General features: G+C 39.9%; 1 protein-coding gene across 6 annotated transcripts in view; it reads left to right on the top strand.

The window, feature by feature from the left end:
* Positions 1-13,501, top strand: part of PIKFYVE (phosphoinositide kinase, FYVE-type zinc finger containing) — a 112,557-nt gene that overhangs the window by 47,569 nt on the left and 51,487 nt on the right. For 5 of the 6 annotated variants that reach the window (XM_007421272.4, XM_025170800.2, XM_088135598.1 and 2 more), the window contains 5 exons: positions 1,123-1,270; positions 1,816-1,983; positions 7,463-7,525; positions 9,878-10,007; positions 11,678-11,858. In XM_007421272.4, coding sequence (XP_007421334.2) covers positions 1,123-1,270; positions 1,816-1,983; positions 7,463-7,525; positions 9,878-10,007; positions 11,678-11,858 — 690 coding nt within the window. The remainder of the gene's footprint in view (positions 1-1,122; positions 1,271-1,815; positions 1,984-7,462; positions 7,526-9,877; positions 10,008-11,677; positions 11,859-13,501) is intronic. The other variant, XM_088135599.1, reaches the window with a different exon arrangement.

Raw genomic sequence — 13,501 nt, 5'->3', positions numbered from 1 at the left:
AATATTCCTAATGCTGTTATATGGACTGTGTTACAAATGAATATAAGAACAACTTTTCTGTAATGTTATAATGGTGGCCAATAATTAGTAGGGCTATATCGTCTAAAGAATAGGGTGTGACTAGGTGGGGGGAAAAGTGGCATTCTGAGTTACTGACTTTCATTAAATATCTTTATGCCTGTGGGAGAAGACAGCAGGTTAATGAAGCATGACATGGAATGAAGTAGAAAAAACTGGGAATTCTAACATGCTAGAGTCACATGCAAGATGCATCTCAGAGCATGTAGAATTCAAAATCACAGATTCCTTGGGCTGTCCATTTAGCGGTTGGTAACATTCTCATTTTCACGGCTAGAACTCCCGTGCTCTTGTGAACATTTGAATTTCCTGCGGGAATTGTTAGCATGGCAACAGATTTTCTCTCCATTTAGAATAGCAGGAGAGAACTTTTATCACAGGAGAGTTTTGCTAAGAACAAAAGTTTGACAAGTTACAATTCTCTGTACCAAAAATAAACTTGTGGACCAGATCATTGTTACCACTTACTCATCAGTAGTTCATAACTTTATTTACATCTAGGCACAAACATTTGTTTTATTTTTTTGTTTCTTATTGTTTTATTTTAAGTTCTGATTATTTTGTCAGCAAAGTGTTTTTATTTAAAATATATTTTAAAAAACTGGGGTTTTTTTTGTTTTGCTTGTTTTTTATGATTTCTCCTGCAAATGTCCTATTGATCTGATTATATTAATCTCTCATCTCCATTCTGTATAATTCATTTTCTTTATAATTATGTTACATTTTTATAAACAGGTAGTGTTTTGGGGGTAAATAATACACTATTCTGTATTCTAGCAGGCAAACAGATCCTTTATACCCAAGGAGATTTTTTTTTTTAAATGAGTGATTGTGCTAAATACAGCCCTGTTCCCATTTTTTGCTCAGTTTTCTTTTGAGACACTTACAGTAAAAAATAGAAGCTGTATTTTCTGAGTCAGGAAGTTCAATTGCCTATCTGTGGCATAACATCAAACTTTTATATTCCAGTGATTCTGCTTGTCCCAAGGATGCTAATGCGACTAAGGAAACAAATGGTGTTCTCTTCCCTAATTGATTTTGTAGAGCACAGAATTTTCTGAAACTCCTTCTCCAGACAGCGATTCTGTCAACTCTGTGGAGGGCCATTCTGAGCCATCGTGGTTCAAAGACATCAAGTTTGACGACAGTGACACAGAGCAAATTGCAGAAGAAGGAGATGACAACTTGACTAGTGAGTCCCTGTGTCTGTCTTTTGAGGATTTCTTCTTAACTGCATCGCATTTCTGCTTCCTTCTGCCTGCTCTATGTAGAAACAAAAGCATTTTTCCTAACCCTTTTATGCCAGTTTCCTCCAACTAATGCTAATTCTTAGGCCTACAACTCCCATTAGGAAAAATGGGATTTGTAAGCCAGTTACAGAACTGGAGGATGCCAGACTGAGAAGATTGCTTAAACAGATGCAGCATTTTCTGTGCAGTCAGCTAGACTATTTTAGTTTTGTTTTCAAGCTTTAAGTATGCATAAGGTGTTTGCAGGGTAACTGTTAGCATGATGGTCTGATAAAGTAAATGGATTTCAAAGACCATCAGAATTTTAGCAAAGCCATGAGATACAAGTGGATGAAAGTACTGTCTTTCCTGCTTTCTCCAACAGTCTTGCTGGGTTTTGTTTAATTAAGATAATGTCTCTCCTGTCCTTGATATCCTCCTGAATACCTGTTATTTGCACCCACCCTCTCCTCCCTGTATTTTTCTTCCCCTCACTGAAATCCAAAAGACTCTGCCAGCCCTAGCAAGCGTACCTCAGTCAGCAGCTTCCAGTCTGCCATGGACAGCGACTCAGCTGCTTCCATCAGCCTGAATGTGGAGCTGGACAACGTGAACTTCCATATCAAGAAGCACTCCAAGTACCCACATGTGCCCCCTCATCCTGCTGACCAAAAAGGTAGGAGGTAGCTGCCACTTGGAGTTGCACATAAGAGAAAGCAGGGCTGATGCTCAGTTCAGATACGCCCCAGATAATCCCTGTAGTTTTTTCACAGTTAGGAAACTCATGTGTTTCATTTTGACAGACAACAAGGGTTGTCTGTACTGTCTGTGAGTTCTTAAATAGCTCTTCTGACAGATGCCTTTTCTCCATGGAGCTTAAGAGTTTTGATGAACATCTGCTGTGAAGGCAGCAGATGTAAGCACAGATTTTTTTTTTTTTAGATTTTTATCCCACCTTTATTATTTTTATAAATAACTCAAGGCAGCAATTTTCCCCACAACAACAACCCTGTGAGGTGAGTTGGGTGAGAGAGAGGGACTGGCCCAGTCACCCATCTGGCTTCCATGTCTAAGGTGGGACTAGAACTCTTCGCCTCCTGCTTTCTAGCCTAGTGCTTCCTTAGATAGAGTTAAGTGAGTCCTATTTTGCATAGAGTGCTGGCGTATAAAACACTACATTTGGATTTAGTCTCATAAAGTTAAAGTATTAAATGGGGTCTCTTAGAGAGTTTTGTCCAGACCAGTGCAGGAACCCGAGTTTCCTTTCTTTCCTTCTGTCTCAGACAAAACGCTTTTTGTGAATCCAATCTCCACTTTCTAAAAGAACAGAGAAGTTATAGTCATATGTGTTGTCCAGCTTTTGAGTAGCTTAATGCAGTCCTTCTGCATGTTGCAATGTCAGCATAAAGCCTTTAAACTCTTTTTTGTTTATAAAAGTGAAGGCAGTTAAGGATCCCCCCTTTTAAAATTCTTAATAGTGACATTGCAGATAAGGACGAGCTTTTTGTCTCATCTGTTTCTTTTGACACCTTTACTTCACAAAAATCATTTAGAGGATTCTGTTTTCCCAGAGAAAATAAAGGAAGGTAAACTTCCCTGTGCCCATGCTTGTTTTCTATACCCTAATGACAGAAACTAAGAAGTAACTTTAAGATATTATAATTAAGTGTCTGGTTCTGCTGCTTCATGCATGGAATAACACTGCTCACTAAAATTAATAATAGTATCAGTTCTTGTGAATGAATTTTATTTTTCTAATATTATTGCCTGATTCTAATGGATACTAAATGCTTTTGAAAACATTTCTTGGCTTTCGTTAGAAGGGTAAGGAGTAAATGTTCTGCTTATATGCAGAAAAATCTTGGCAATTCAATGAGAAATTTTACAGAAATATGATTTTTGTATCATTTATGGAACTAACCACTCTGTAAGTTACCTCTGCCTGGCAGAGGTCCAAGCCTTTTGAATGTTATGCAGATTAGGACATTAGAATGATGCTGTTATCACTTTGGCTCTGAGTATACTTGGATCTGAAAGCTGCTTTGAATCATCATTGTTTCACCACAACATAGTGATAAATTAGCCTATGATGTCACTTCATTACCCAATGAGTAGGTGTCAGTCACCTTTCTTAAAAAAAATGGGTACTCAAAAAAAATATTTTGAAGATTTTGCCACTAGTGATTACCACTTTTTTTAGTAAGAACTATAGATATTTTGGAGGAGTGCAAAACACACATATATTAAGTATATTCAATTGAAACTTGTACTAAGATCCAAGATTTAGACTTGTCCTGTGGAAATTGCCAATTTAAAAAGATATCCTCTTAAATTTGCTGCGGAATTTAGGACTTCTTTTGATTCAGCAATTACTTCCTTAGGCAAGGGATGATTCCATGCAAATTTGAGAGAAAAAAAATTAGAAATAACTTATAAGAAATGGAAGTTCTCTTAAGTTTATATAATCTGAAATTAAATCAATGCAATATGTAGCAATAATACTAATATGCAAGTAGTTGAATGATTCTGGCTGTGCAGAGTGATGAGCTGTCACAGTGTGGTATCTCTTAAATATTCAGCCATTTACAGCTGCTTACTTTGCAAGCAGAATTTCTTGAAACATAATATAGGGCTCTTCCTCCCCCATTCTGTTAGTTACTGGGCAGAAAGGTGAGATATAAATTGATCGGTAAATCAAATGAATGAATGAATATTTGGAAGCAAGCCCAGGTGCCCAGAAATAAAGCAAAACCAAGTGATATGGCAGAGAGTATTTTGGGAGGGTAAAAGAGCAGTGGCATCAAGCTCATGTGAAAATGGCTGTTTTGTAATTGGCCATGCCTGACACGGCAGCCGTTTTGTGACTAGGCAAGCCACCACAGCAGTCATTTTTGAGAACACCTGTGACAGGCCTCAGCACTTCAGATGTATTTATCAACCCAAAAAGATTGCCTACCTCTCCTGAAAACAACATGTTGTAAAGGCTCATTTTCTTAAGGGAAGATTTTTGGCAGAATATTTACGTCAATAATTTGGGATTGTAATATATTGACTGGTTCAGACCTCAAGCTAAAATATTATTTTTTAAACCATGATTTGTAGAATATGCCATAGTCAGCTGGGTTCATACATCATGGTTTAAAAGCTACAATGACTACAAACAGACATCATTATGGTTTTGCATGCTTTGGGAACCAGTTTGTTGTCTCAGAAATTATGTTGTAGACCACAATTCTAGTTCTAGGGGGCTTGGCAAATCAATACTTACTCACTAAAAAGTTTTGAAAATATATTTTGCATAGGCTTTGTGTCAAACTTCACCCCATATATTCAGGATAACAGCAATGTAGTATGAAGGGAATTGGGCTTGAATTGTGTTGATACTGCCATCACTTCTAGAATCTTAATAATGGTATTGGGGCCCATTTGCTATGGCTTACTAGTTAATGTACGCACTGCCTCATAAACTTAAGGTAAACCTAATAAGGATTGTATACACCAATACCACAAACTTGGCATTAGCATTTTCCTTAAGTGTAAGTATACTTGGGGTGCAGCAAAATCCCATTCCAGAGAAGGGGCAGAGGACCACAGATCCTAGCACTGTTGTTCATAGGAATCCAGGCGGTGAACCCATGAGATGCTGACCTGTGGAACGTTTTTTCCCCAGAAAATATGTAGAACAAGATGGTTGTGAGTGCTTAAAAAGGGATCTGAGCCATCTTTTTGTAGTAATCTGTCCTATTTTACATCGTTATATTATGTGGGTATATGCATACAGTGGGGCAAAAAAGTATTTAGAAGAAAAAAGAATTGTGCAAGTTCTCCCACTTAAAAAGATGAGAGAGGCCTGTAATTTTCATCATAGGTATACCTCAACTATGAGAGACAAAATGGGGGAAAAAATCCAGAAAATCACATTGTCTGATTTTTAAAGAATTTATTTGCAAATCATGGTGGAAAATAAGTATTTGGTCACCTACAAACAAGCAAGATGTCTGGCTCTCACAGACCTGTAACTACTTCTTTAAGAGGCTCCTCTGTCCTCCACTCGTTACTTGTAGTAATGGCACCTGTTTGACCTTGTTATCAGTATAAAAGACACCTGTCCACAACCTCAAACAGTCACACTCCAAACTCCACTATGGCCAAGACCAAAGAGCTGTTGAAGGACAGCAGAAACAAAATTGTAGACCTGCACCAGGCTGGGAAGACTGAATCTGCAATAGGCAAGCAGCTTGGTGTGAAGAAATCAACTGTGGGAGCAATAATTAGAAAATGGAAGACATACAAGACCACTGATAATCTCCCTCGATCTGGGGCTCCATGCAAGATCTCACCCTGTGGGGTCAAAATGATCACAAGAACCACATGGGGGGACCTAGTGAATGACCTGCAGAGAGCTGGGACCAAAGTAACAAAGGGTACCATCAGTAACACACTACACCGCCAGGGACTCAAATCCTGCAGTGCCAGACGTGTCCCCCTGCTTAAGCCAGTACATGTCTGGGCCCGTCTGAAGTTTGCTAGAGAGCATTTGGATGATCCAGAAGAGGACTGGGAGAATGTCATATGGTCAGATGAAACCAAAGTAGAACATTTTGGTCTAAACTCAACTCGTTGTGTTTGGAGGAGAGAGAATGCTGAGTTGCATCCAAAGAACACCATACCTACTGTGATGCATGGGGGTGGAAACATCATGCTTTGGGGCTGTTTTTCTGCAAAGGGACCAGGACGACTGATCCGTGTAAAGGAAAGAATGAATGGGGCCATGTATCGTGAGATTTTGAGTGAACACCTCCTTCCATCAGCAAGGGCATTGAAGATGAAACGTGGCTGGGTCTTTTAGCATGACAATGATCCCAAACACACCGCCCGGGCAATGAAGGAGTGGCTTCGTAAGAAGCATTTCAAGGTCCTGGAGTGGCCTAGCCAGTCTCCAGATCTCAACCCCATGGAAAACCTTTGGAGGGAGTTGAAAGTCCGTGTTGCCCAGCGACAGCCCCAAAACATCACTGCTCTAGATGAGATCTGCATGGAGGAATGGGCCAACATACCAGCAACAGTGTGTGAAAACCTTGTGAAGACTTACAGAACGCGTTTGACCTCTGTCATTGCCAACAAAGGATATATAACAAAGTATTGAGATGAACTTTTGATATTGACCAAATACTTATTTTCCACCATGATTTGCAAATAAATGCTTTAAAAATCAGACAATGTGATTTTTCTGGATTTTCCCCCCATTTTGTCTCTCATAGTTGAGATATACCTATGATGAAAATTACAGGCCTCTCTCATCTTTTTAAGTGGGAGAACTTGCACAATTGGTGGATGACTAAATACTTTTTTGCCCCACTGTATGTGGTTTGCAAAAGTAACATCAGGTCCACTCAGATCTTTGTAATGGTGAAAGAAGAACTAAACAGCGTGCTGAAGTAATGAAGGGGGATAGTGAGCTCTCCCAGTGTTGGACCTTAAAGTTCTCTTCCCTGTTCTTCGATATACTAATGTAGCATGTGAAGGAAAGGCATTATTTGTTTTAACCATGTTTCTGGCGGTATTGGAACTATGTGAAAGAGCTTGTGGGCATCTAAGGGGACAAGGGAAGAATACAAATTTGCTATCCCAGTTCTCCTGTGGGATAAATTCTCTGTAGAATGTCAAGCCCAATGGTGATTTTTCCCCCCAGCCATTAATTGAGGACAGACGTACATAACTGAGTTGTTGTCAGGGGGAGTAGGGAAGGGGTGTAAGGAATATTTTAACACACCTCTTGTCCTGGGTATGAGCAACCAGGAATCCCTTGTTTTTAAAACAAGGCCATTCACCTTTGTCCTGTTTAAATACTTGCCATATTAGAAGTTAATTAAGCCCCATGACAAATGAGGTACATGTAAATTAGAAAAGAGTGTTTATTCAGCTTCTCTTTCATATCAAACTGGTTCCATTGCCAGGTAATTTGGTATATGGTAATTATGCTGACAGTGACTGAGTGAGGAAGAATGAGACGGGTTCTCTCAGGGCAGACCTTCCTATTACAGTGACTCATGTTTCTTATTGTCCTCATGGAATGGGTGTGTAAGTCATACAAGAGCATACGAGCATAACCTGTCTTTTCTCCTCCCATCTCTCTATTTTCTGTCTTCGTTCAGAGTACTTGATTGCTGACAATGGAGGACAACAAATGATCTCAATAAGTGACGCTTTCATCAAAGGTAAGTTGAATGTAAAAAGGGTGCCCCCCGCTGCGGAAAATGGGATCAGATGAAATTGGGTGAATGTCACATTATTCTCCTCCAAGTGCTTTGAATACATAATACTGGAGCATAGACAGTCTTACCTGCACAAGTCTTTCAGTACTTAAAAAAAACCCTGCCTTTCCTTCTGGCTTCCATTTTTGGCATTTCTCTTTTAGTTGGAACTTTTTATGCTCAAAGCTAAGCAGTTCAGCTTTAATTAGTGTCTAGCACTTTAAGTAATTCTGCTTAAATAATTCAACAAAGTTTATAGCTGTTTCTAGATTTCATCACATGCTAGTTGAACAAATAAAAAAATAGCTTATAAGAAACCTTGTTTTCCATATAGATTAAATTTAGTATATTTGATCTATATGATCATAAAAATAGAGAGAAAATATTAAAAAGCAGTTAGGAAATGTCGGAGTGTCTCATGTCTTTACAATCATAATAGTTTTTTTTTTTTAAGTTTTAGAAAGGGAAAGGCAGGTTTTTAAAAAAGTTAATATATTGAAACAGAATTGAGATCTATTTGTTCTCTTTTATTTTACTTTGTTATATGTAAAACAAAAAGGAAAAAAGCACATAAAACATATTACATACAAGATTTCATTAAGCCTAATTTAAATAAATAATTAAACCTTGACCTCATAAAATGTTTATTTGCCTTTACATTGTGTTGGTAGAGTTCATAAATGAAAAATGAGCTTCTGTCTATAAATCTAAGATTGTAAATCCAGAGTAACTCCTGTCTTTTCGGTCTTAAATAACTATCTTCTTTGCTACCCCTTTAAACAAGAAATCCACAATTCTTTATATAATGTTTTGATACATGATTCAAAAGCACATTCACATGTTTAAACAATTATGTTGATCACTAGGAGGCACCATGTGAATCCTATTGGGATTCATCAGATGTGGGTAGCTAGGTGATGTTTTATGGGGTTCAAACCAGGAATTGAACTTGGCACTTTAGATGACTATATGCACTATGCACTGGCTTTAAGAGTTATGTAAGTCCCAGTGCTTGGTGGTTGTAGGAAGGGATATATAGAATATATCAGAATGGTACAGTACAGGTAGTCCCTGCTTAACAACCACAATTGGGACTGGCAACTTGGTCATTAAACGACCTGGTTGTTAAGCAAGACGTGACTGCGATGGACTTACAACCTCACTTCCACCACAGTTGTTAAGTGACTCACCAAAGGTCATTAAGTGAGACATCATGTGACTGCAATTTGCAATTTTACTGCCAGCTTCTCCATTGACTCTGGTTATCAGAAGCTGTCTGTGAAGCTCACAAATGGCGATCATGTGATTGCGGGTCACTGTGACGGTCATAAACCCCCCCTGGTTGTGAACCCTTATTTTAATCAAAACTAGCAGTTTGTTTTGGGAATGATAATTTAGACTTCCCCTCCATATTAGTTCCATTCAAAATTAAACTGGTTTTGGAAATCAGTACAGGTGGTCCCCAGTTTAAGAAACAGTTCTGTTCCCAAGGTCTGTCCTTAAGTCAAATTTGTATGTAAGCCAAATACGTAGTATTGTGGAATGAGGTCAAACCATTGTGTATTTAACTCGAATCATTGTGTATTTAACTCAAATTTTGCTACAGTAGGCTCTGTTCTTAACTATGGGTTGTCTGTAACCTAAGCATTCTACTTGTATTGTAAACCATCTGTTAGAGCTTCTAGTGTACATTTCTGGATAATCAACTGAAGAATAGGGAATACTCTGTTCTTTTCTATTTGCTAGACATGTGTGCTTTTTAAAAGTTCCATTGAGGAAGTGATATATTCAGTGAAGTCCTTCCCTGTATCTAAGCATATTGGGCTTGTGGGAGAAGTCTTTTCTAGTCTTGCCGGCTAAGGCAGCTTCTTGCTCACTTTGCAAAGGATGGCTATGCTACTTGGCCTCTAGATATGGCGTAAAGTATTTGTACTGTGGAGGACATGGAACTAGCCACATACTGATTGTCAGTTCATCTGGTGCGGACCCCCAAATTCAAGCCCCTGATCAGAAATGAAATGGCTCCACCAACATATCTGATATAGCCCCCTCTATTTTGCCTCAAACAGCAAAGCCTCTGGCTACCAAAAGATTTCTCACCCCTGATGTACACCCTTCTGAATTTGATAGACCAATTGTCTGATTTTAGAATAAAGCAATTTTTCCAGTAATGCTTCCTAACAACTTTCTGCAGCTTTGGCTGCAGGATGTAGATCTGTCCAAAACTGCACAAGATGAACTGGCAATCAGTATTCAATGTACAAATTGATATGTAAATATGCAATTCCATCCCCATCTTGTTTGTTTGTTTTTTAGAGTCACTGTTTAACCGGAGGGTTGAAGAAAAATCCAAAGAGCTGTTTTTCACACCTTTAGGCTGGCATCACAGCAATCTGGATCTGCTGAGGGAGGAGAATGGGGAAAAACAAGCCATGGAGAGGTTGCTGTAAGTTGAGTCAGGAAGAGTGAAAGCTAGAGAATATTTTGACTTAGAGCATGGTGTCTGCAGCCCTCTTGTGGCACCAATTTGCACACACTTATTATATACAGTGATACCTCGGGATACAAACGCCTCTGCTTGCGAATTTTTCGGGTTACGACCAGCTCTGGCCCCAAAATTTTACCTCGGTTTGCGAACTCCGCCTCGGGGTACGAGCCATTTTCCGCCCGTGCCACGTGGTCCGCGGCCATTTTCTGCCCGTGCCACGTGGTCCGCGGCCATTTTTCCGCCTGTGCCACGTGGTCTGCGGCTGTTTTTCCGGCCCTGCCGCGTGGTCCGCGGCCGTTTTCGCGCCGCGCCGGGCTGTTTTCGCGCCGCGCCGCGCCGGGCCGTTTTCGCACCGGGCCGTTTTCGCGCCGCGCCGGGCCGTTTTCGCGCCGCGCCGCGCTGCACCCGGCCATTTTCGCGCCGCACCACGCCGCGCCCGGCCGCTTTCCGTGTGGTCCGTGGACGCCAGAACGGATTAACGGTAATTACATTGAACCTTATGGGAAATTGCCTCGGGTTGCGACCAAATTCGGGCGGAGGGCGGAACGGATTAACCGGATTTACATTGAACCCTATGGGGAAATTTGCCTCGGGGTGCGACCAAATTCAGAGGGCGGAACGGATTAACCGGATTTACATTGAACCCTATGGGGAAATTTCCTTCGGGTTACGACCAACTCGGGATACGCCCAGAGTCACGGAACGGATTAAGTTCGTATCCCGAGGTACCACTGTAGTATGTTGTGTGAGAAGTAGAAAACAGGAAATCTATCCTTAATTTCTGTAGTGTATAAGGATTGAAAAAGGTTTAATATTAAATATATCTCCTAATTTTTTTTTCATATTGGTATATTTGGAAAACAAGTTCAGAGAGACTTTTCTATGGCAGAATAAGAATCTCATTAAGATCTTGCAGAAAGAGAAAAGTAGTAAACAGTGAAATGGATGGTTTTGCTAAGAGCAAGTAGCTTTGTCTGATTTTCTCCCCAACCCCAAGATTTTCTCTTGGTCCTCCAAGAAGATAGCACTAAGCATATTACCTGGACTTTGATGTTGGTGCGAGGCAGGGAGTTTGTGTTTATCACTGCTTGCCTGGTGAAAGAGGCCTATTGGGATAAAACTCTTTGTTACTTAGCTAAATCTCTCACCAAGAACTTATAGTTCCTTTTTTAAAACCAATTTTATTCTTAGTCCAGAAAGAGAAAGAGGTTTTTCAGATAAATGGCCTATATGCCAGATGTTAATATCTAACAGGGTCACATATTTTACACAGACTCTCAAGCACTTCTGTTTTCACATTTGGAAGTATTTGAAATGAAGCCACATACTTGTAAAAACTTTCTTCTGTCCAAGGTTTTTGCAAACTTGAGAATTCTCATTTGAGAATTTTAGTTTCTGTTAGCAAACAAAGACTTGTACCAAACACCAGATTTAGAGATTGTTAAGGATAAAGCTTAATTACAAAGACTTATTGCTCCTTTGCTTGGGAATCATTTGTCTTACAACTAAGGGATTCACTATAACCATTTGACATCTGAAGTTCACCACTGGACAAAAAGTACATATGTTTGCAAAGGATCTTCCCCCAGTACAGACAGCTCTCTTCTCTCTTGAACCTTTCTCTGCAGCTCTGCTAATCACAACCACATGATGGCTCTGCTTCAACAGCTGCTATACAGTGAATCGTTGTCCCTTTCCTGGCGAGATATAATTGTGCCAGTGGTCTGCCAAGTGGTTCAGACCGTTCGACCTGATGTCAAGAACAGAGATGATGACATGGACATCCGCCAGTTCGTCCATATCAAAAAAGTGAGTCTGTGTGTGTGTGTGTGTGTGTGTGCATGCATGTGTGTGTAGACCTGAGAAAAGAGAAAAGCAACTCTTAAAGCTTAACTCATGGGGATATACTTTCAAAAGATGCCCTGTCGTAATATGACTGGCGCTGCCCAATTTGTGTCACATTAATCCAATTACAGTGGTTGGATTAAAGTAAAACAGGACAAGGTACAGCACCTGGCTGGCTAGTGAATTGAGTTGGAGAAGTGGTTCACAATCATCCTAGCTTAAACCTAAATTTTAATCTGACATAATTTTTAATGTGCCATTTTATATATTTAACATTATTGTAAAAGGAAATTTTCCTTCTTTCTTTTCCCAGCTGTCCACATAATTGTGTTGACTGCTGCTTCGTTGCTTAGAAAGCTGCTTCCCACGACTCCCACCTTCATCAGCCAATATGGATAGTAGGATTAGGCTTGGTGGGAATTAATGGAAGATGCTCTGTAAATACTCTGTCATTTTTGAACGTAGCTTTTTTTTGGTACTCTTAGCCATGGCCTTGAGCTGTACATGTCACTTCCCTTCTAAGCCAGATCTTTAAGTAGGATTTATAGTTAATTACTAATAACTTAATTACAAAAAAGTGATGAGGTTAATATCCAAGTATAAAAATGGTGTGTAGTTCAAACTGATGGGCAAGTACTTTTATAGGGATTATTTAACAAGAAGTCCTTGTTCATGTAGTTGTGAAACATGTAAGAGAGCACTTCCACTTTTGAATAGACCCAAGTGCATACTGTACAGTGGGGCAAAAAAGTATTTAGTCAGCCACCAATTGTGCAAGTTCTCCCACTTAAAAAGATGAAAGAGGCCTGTAATTTTCATCATAGGTATACCTCAACTATGAGAGACAAAATGGGGGAAAAATCCAGAAAAATCACATTGTCTGATTTTTAAAGCATTTATTTGCAAATCATGGTGGAAAATAAGTATTTGGTCAATATCAAAAGTTCATCTCAATACTTTGTTATATATCCTTTGTTGGCAATGACAGAGGTCAAACGCGTTCTGTAAGTCTTCACAAGGTTTTCACACACTGTTGCTGGTATGTTGGCCCATTCCTCCATGCAGATCTCATCTAGAGCAGTGATGTTTTGGGGCTGTCGCTGGGCAACACGGACTTTCAACTCCCTCCAAAGGTTTTCCATGGGGTTGAGATCTGGAGACTGGCTAGGCCACTCCAGGACCTTGAAATGCTTCTTACGAAGCCACTCCTTCATTGCCCGGGCGGTGTGTTTGGGATCATTGTCATGCTAAAAGACCCAGCCACGTTTCATCTTCAATGCCCTTGCTGATGGAAGGAGGTGTTCACTCAAAATCTCACGATACATGGCCCCATTCATTCTTTCCTTTACATGGATCAGTCCTCCTGGTCCCTTTGCAGAAAAACAGCCCCAAAGCATGATGTTTCCACCCCCATGCTTCACAGTAGGTATGGTGTTCTTTGGATGCAACTCAGCATTCTCTCTCCTCCAAACACGACGAGTTGAGTTTAGACCAAAACGTTCTACTTTGGTTTCATCTGACCATATGACATTCTCCCAGTCCTCTTCTGGATCATCCAAATGCTCTCTAGCAAACTTCAGACGGGCCCAGACATGTACTGGCTTAAG

This window comes from Python bivittatus, unplaced genomic scaffold, assembly GCF_059951505.1.
Source record: "Python bivittatus isolate LINGU-HERP-01145 unplaced genomic scaffold, Pbiv_v1 ctg000200_np1212, whole genome shotgun sequence".
Lineage (NCBI taxonomy): Eukaryota > Metazoa > Chordata > Lepidosauria > Squamata > Pythonidae > Python > Python bivittatus.
This window is presented reverse-complemented; position numbering and strand designations above follow the sequence as displayed.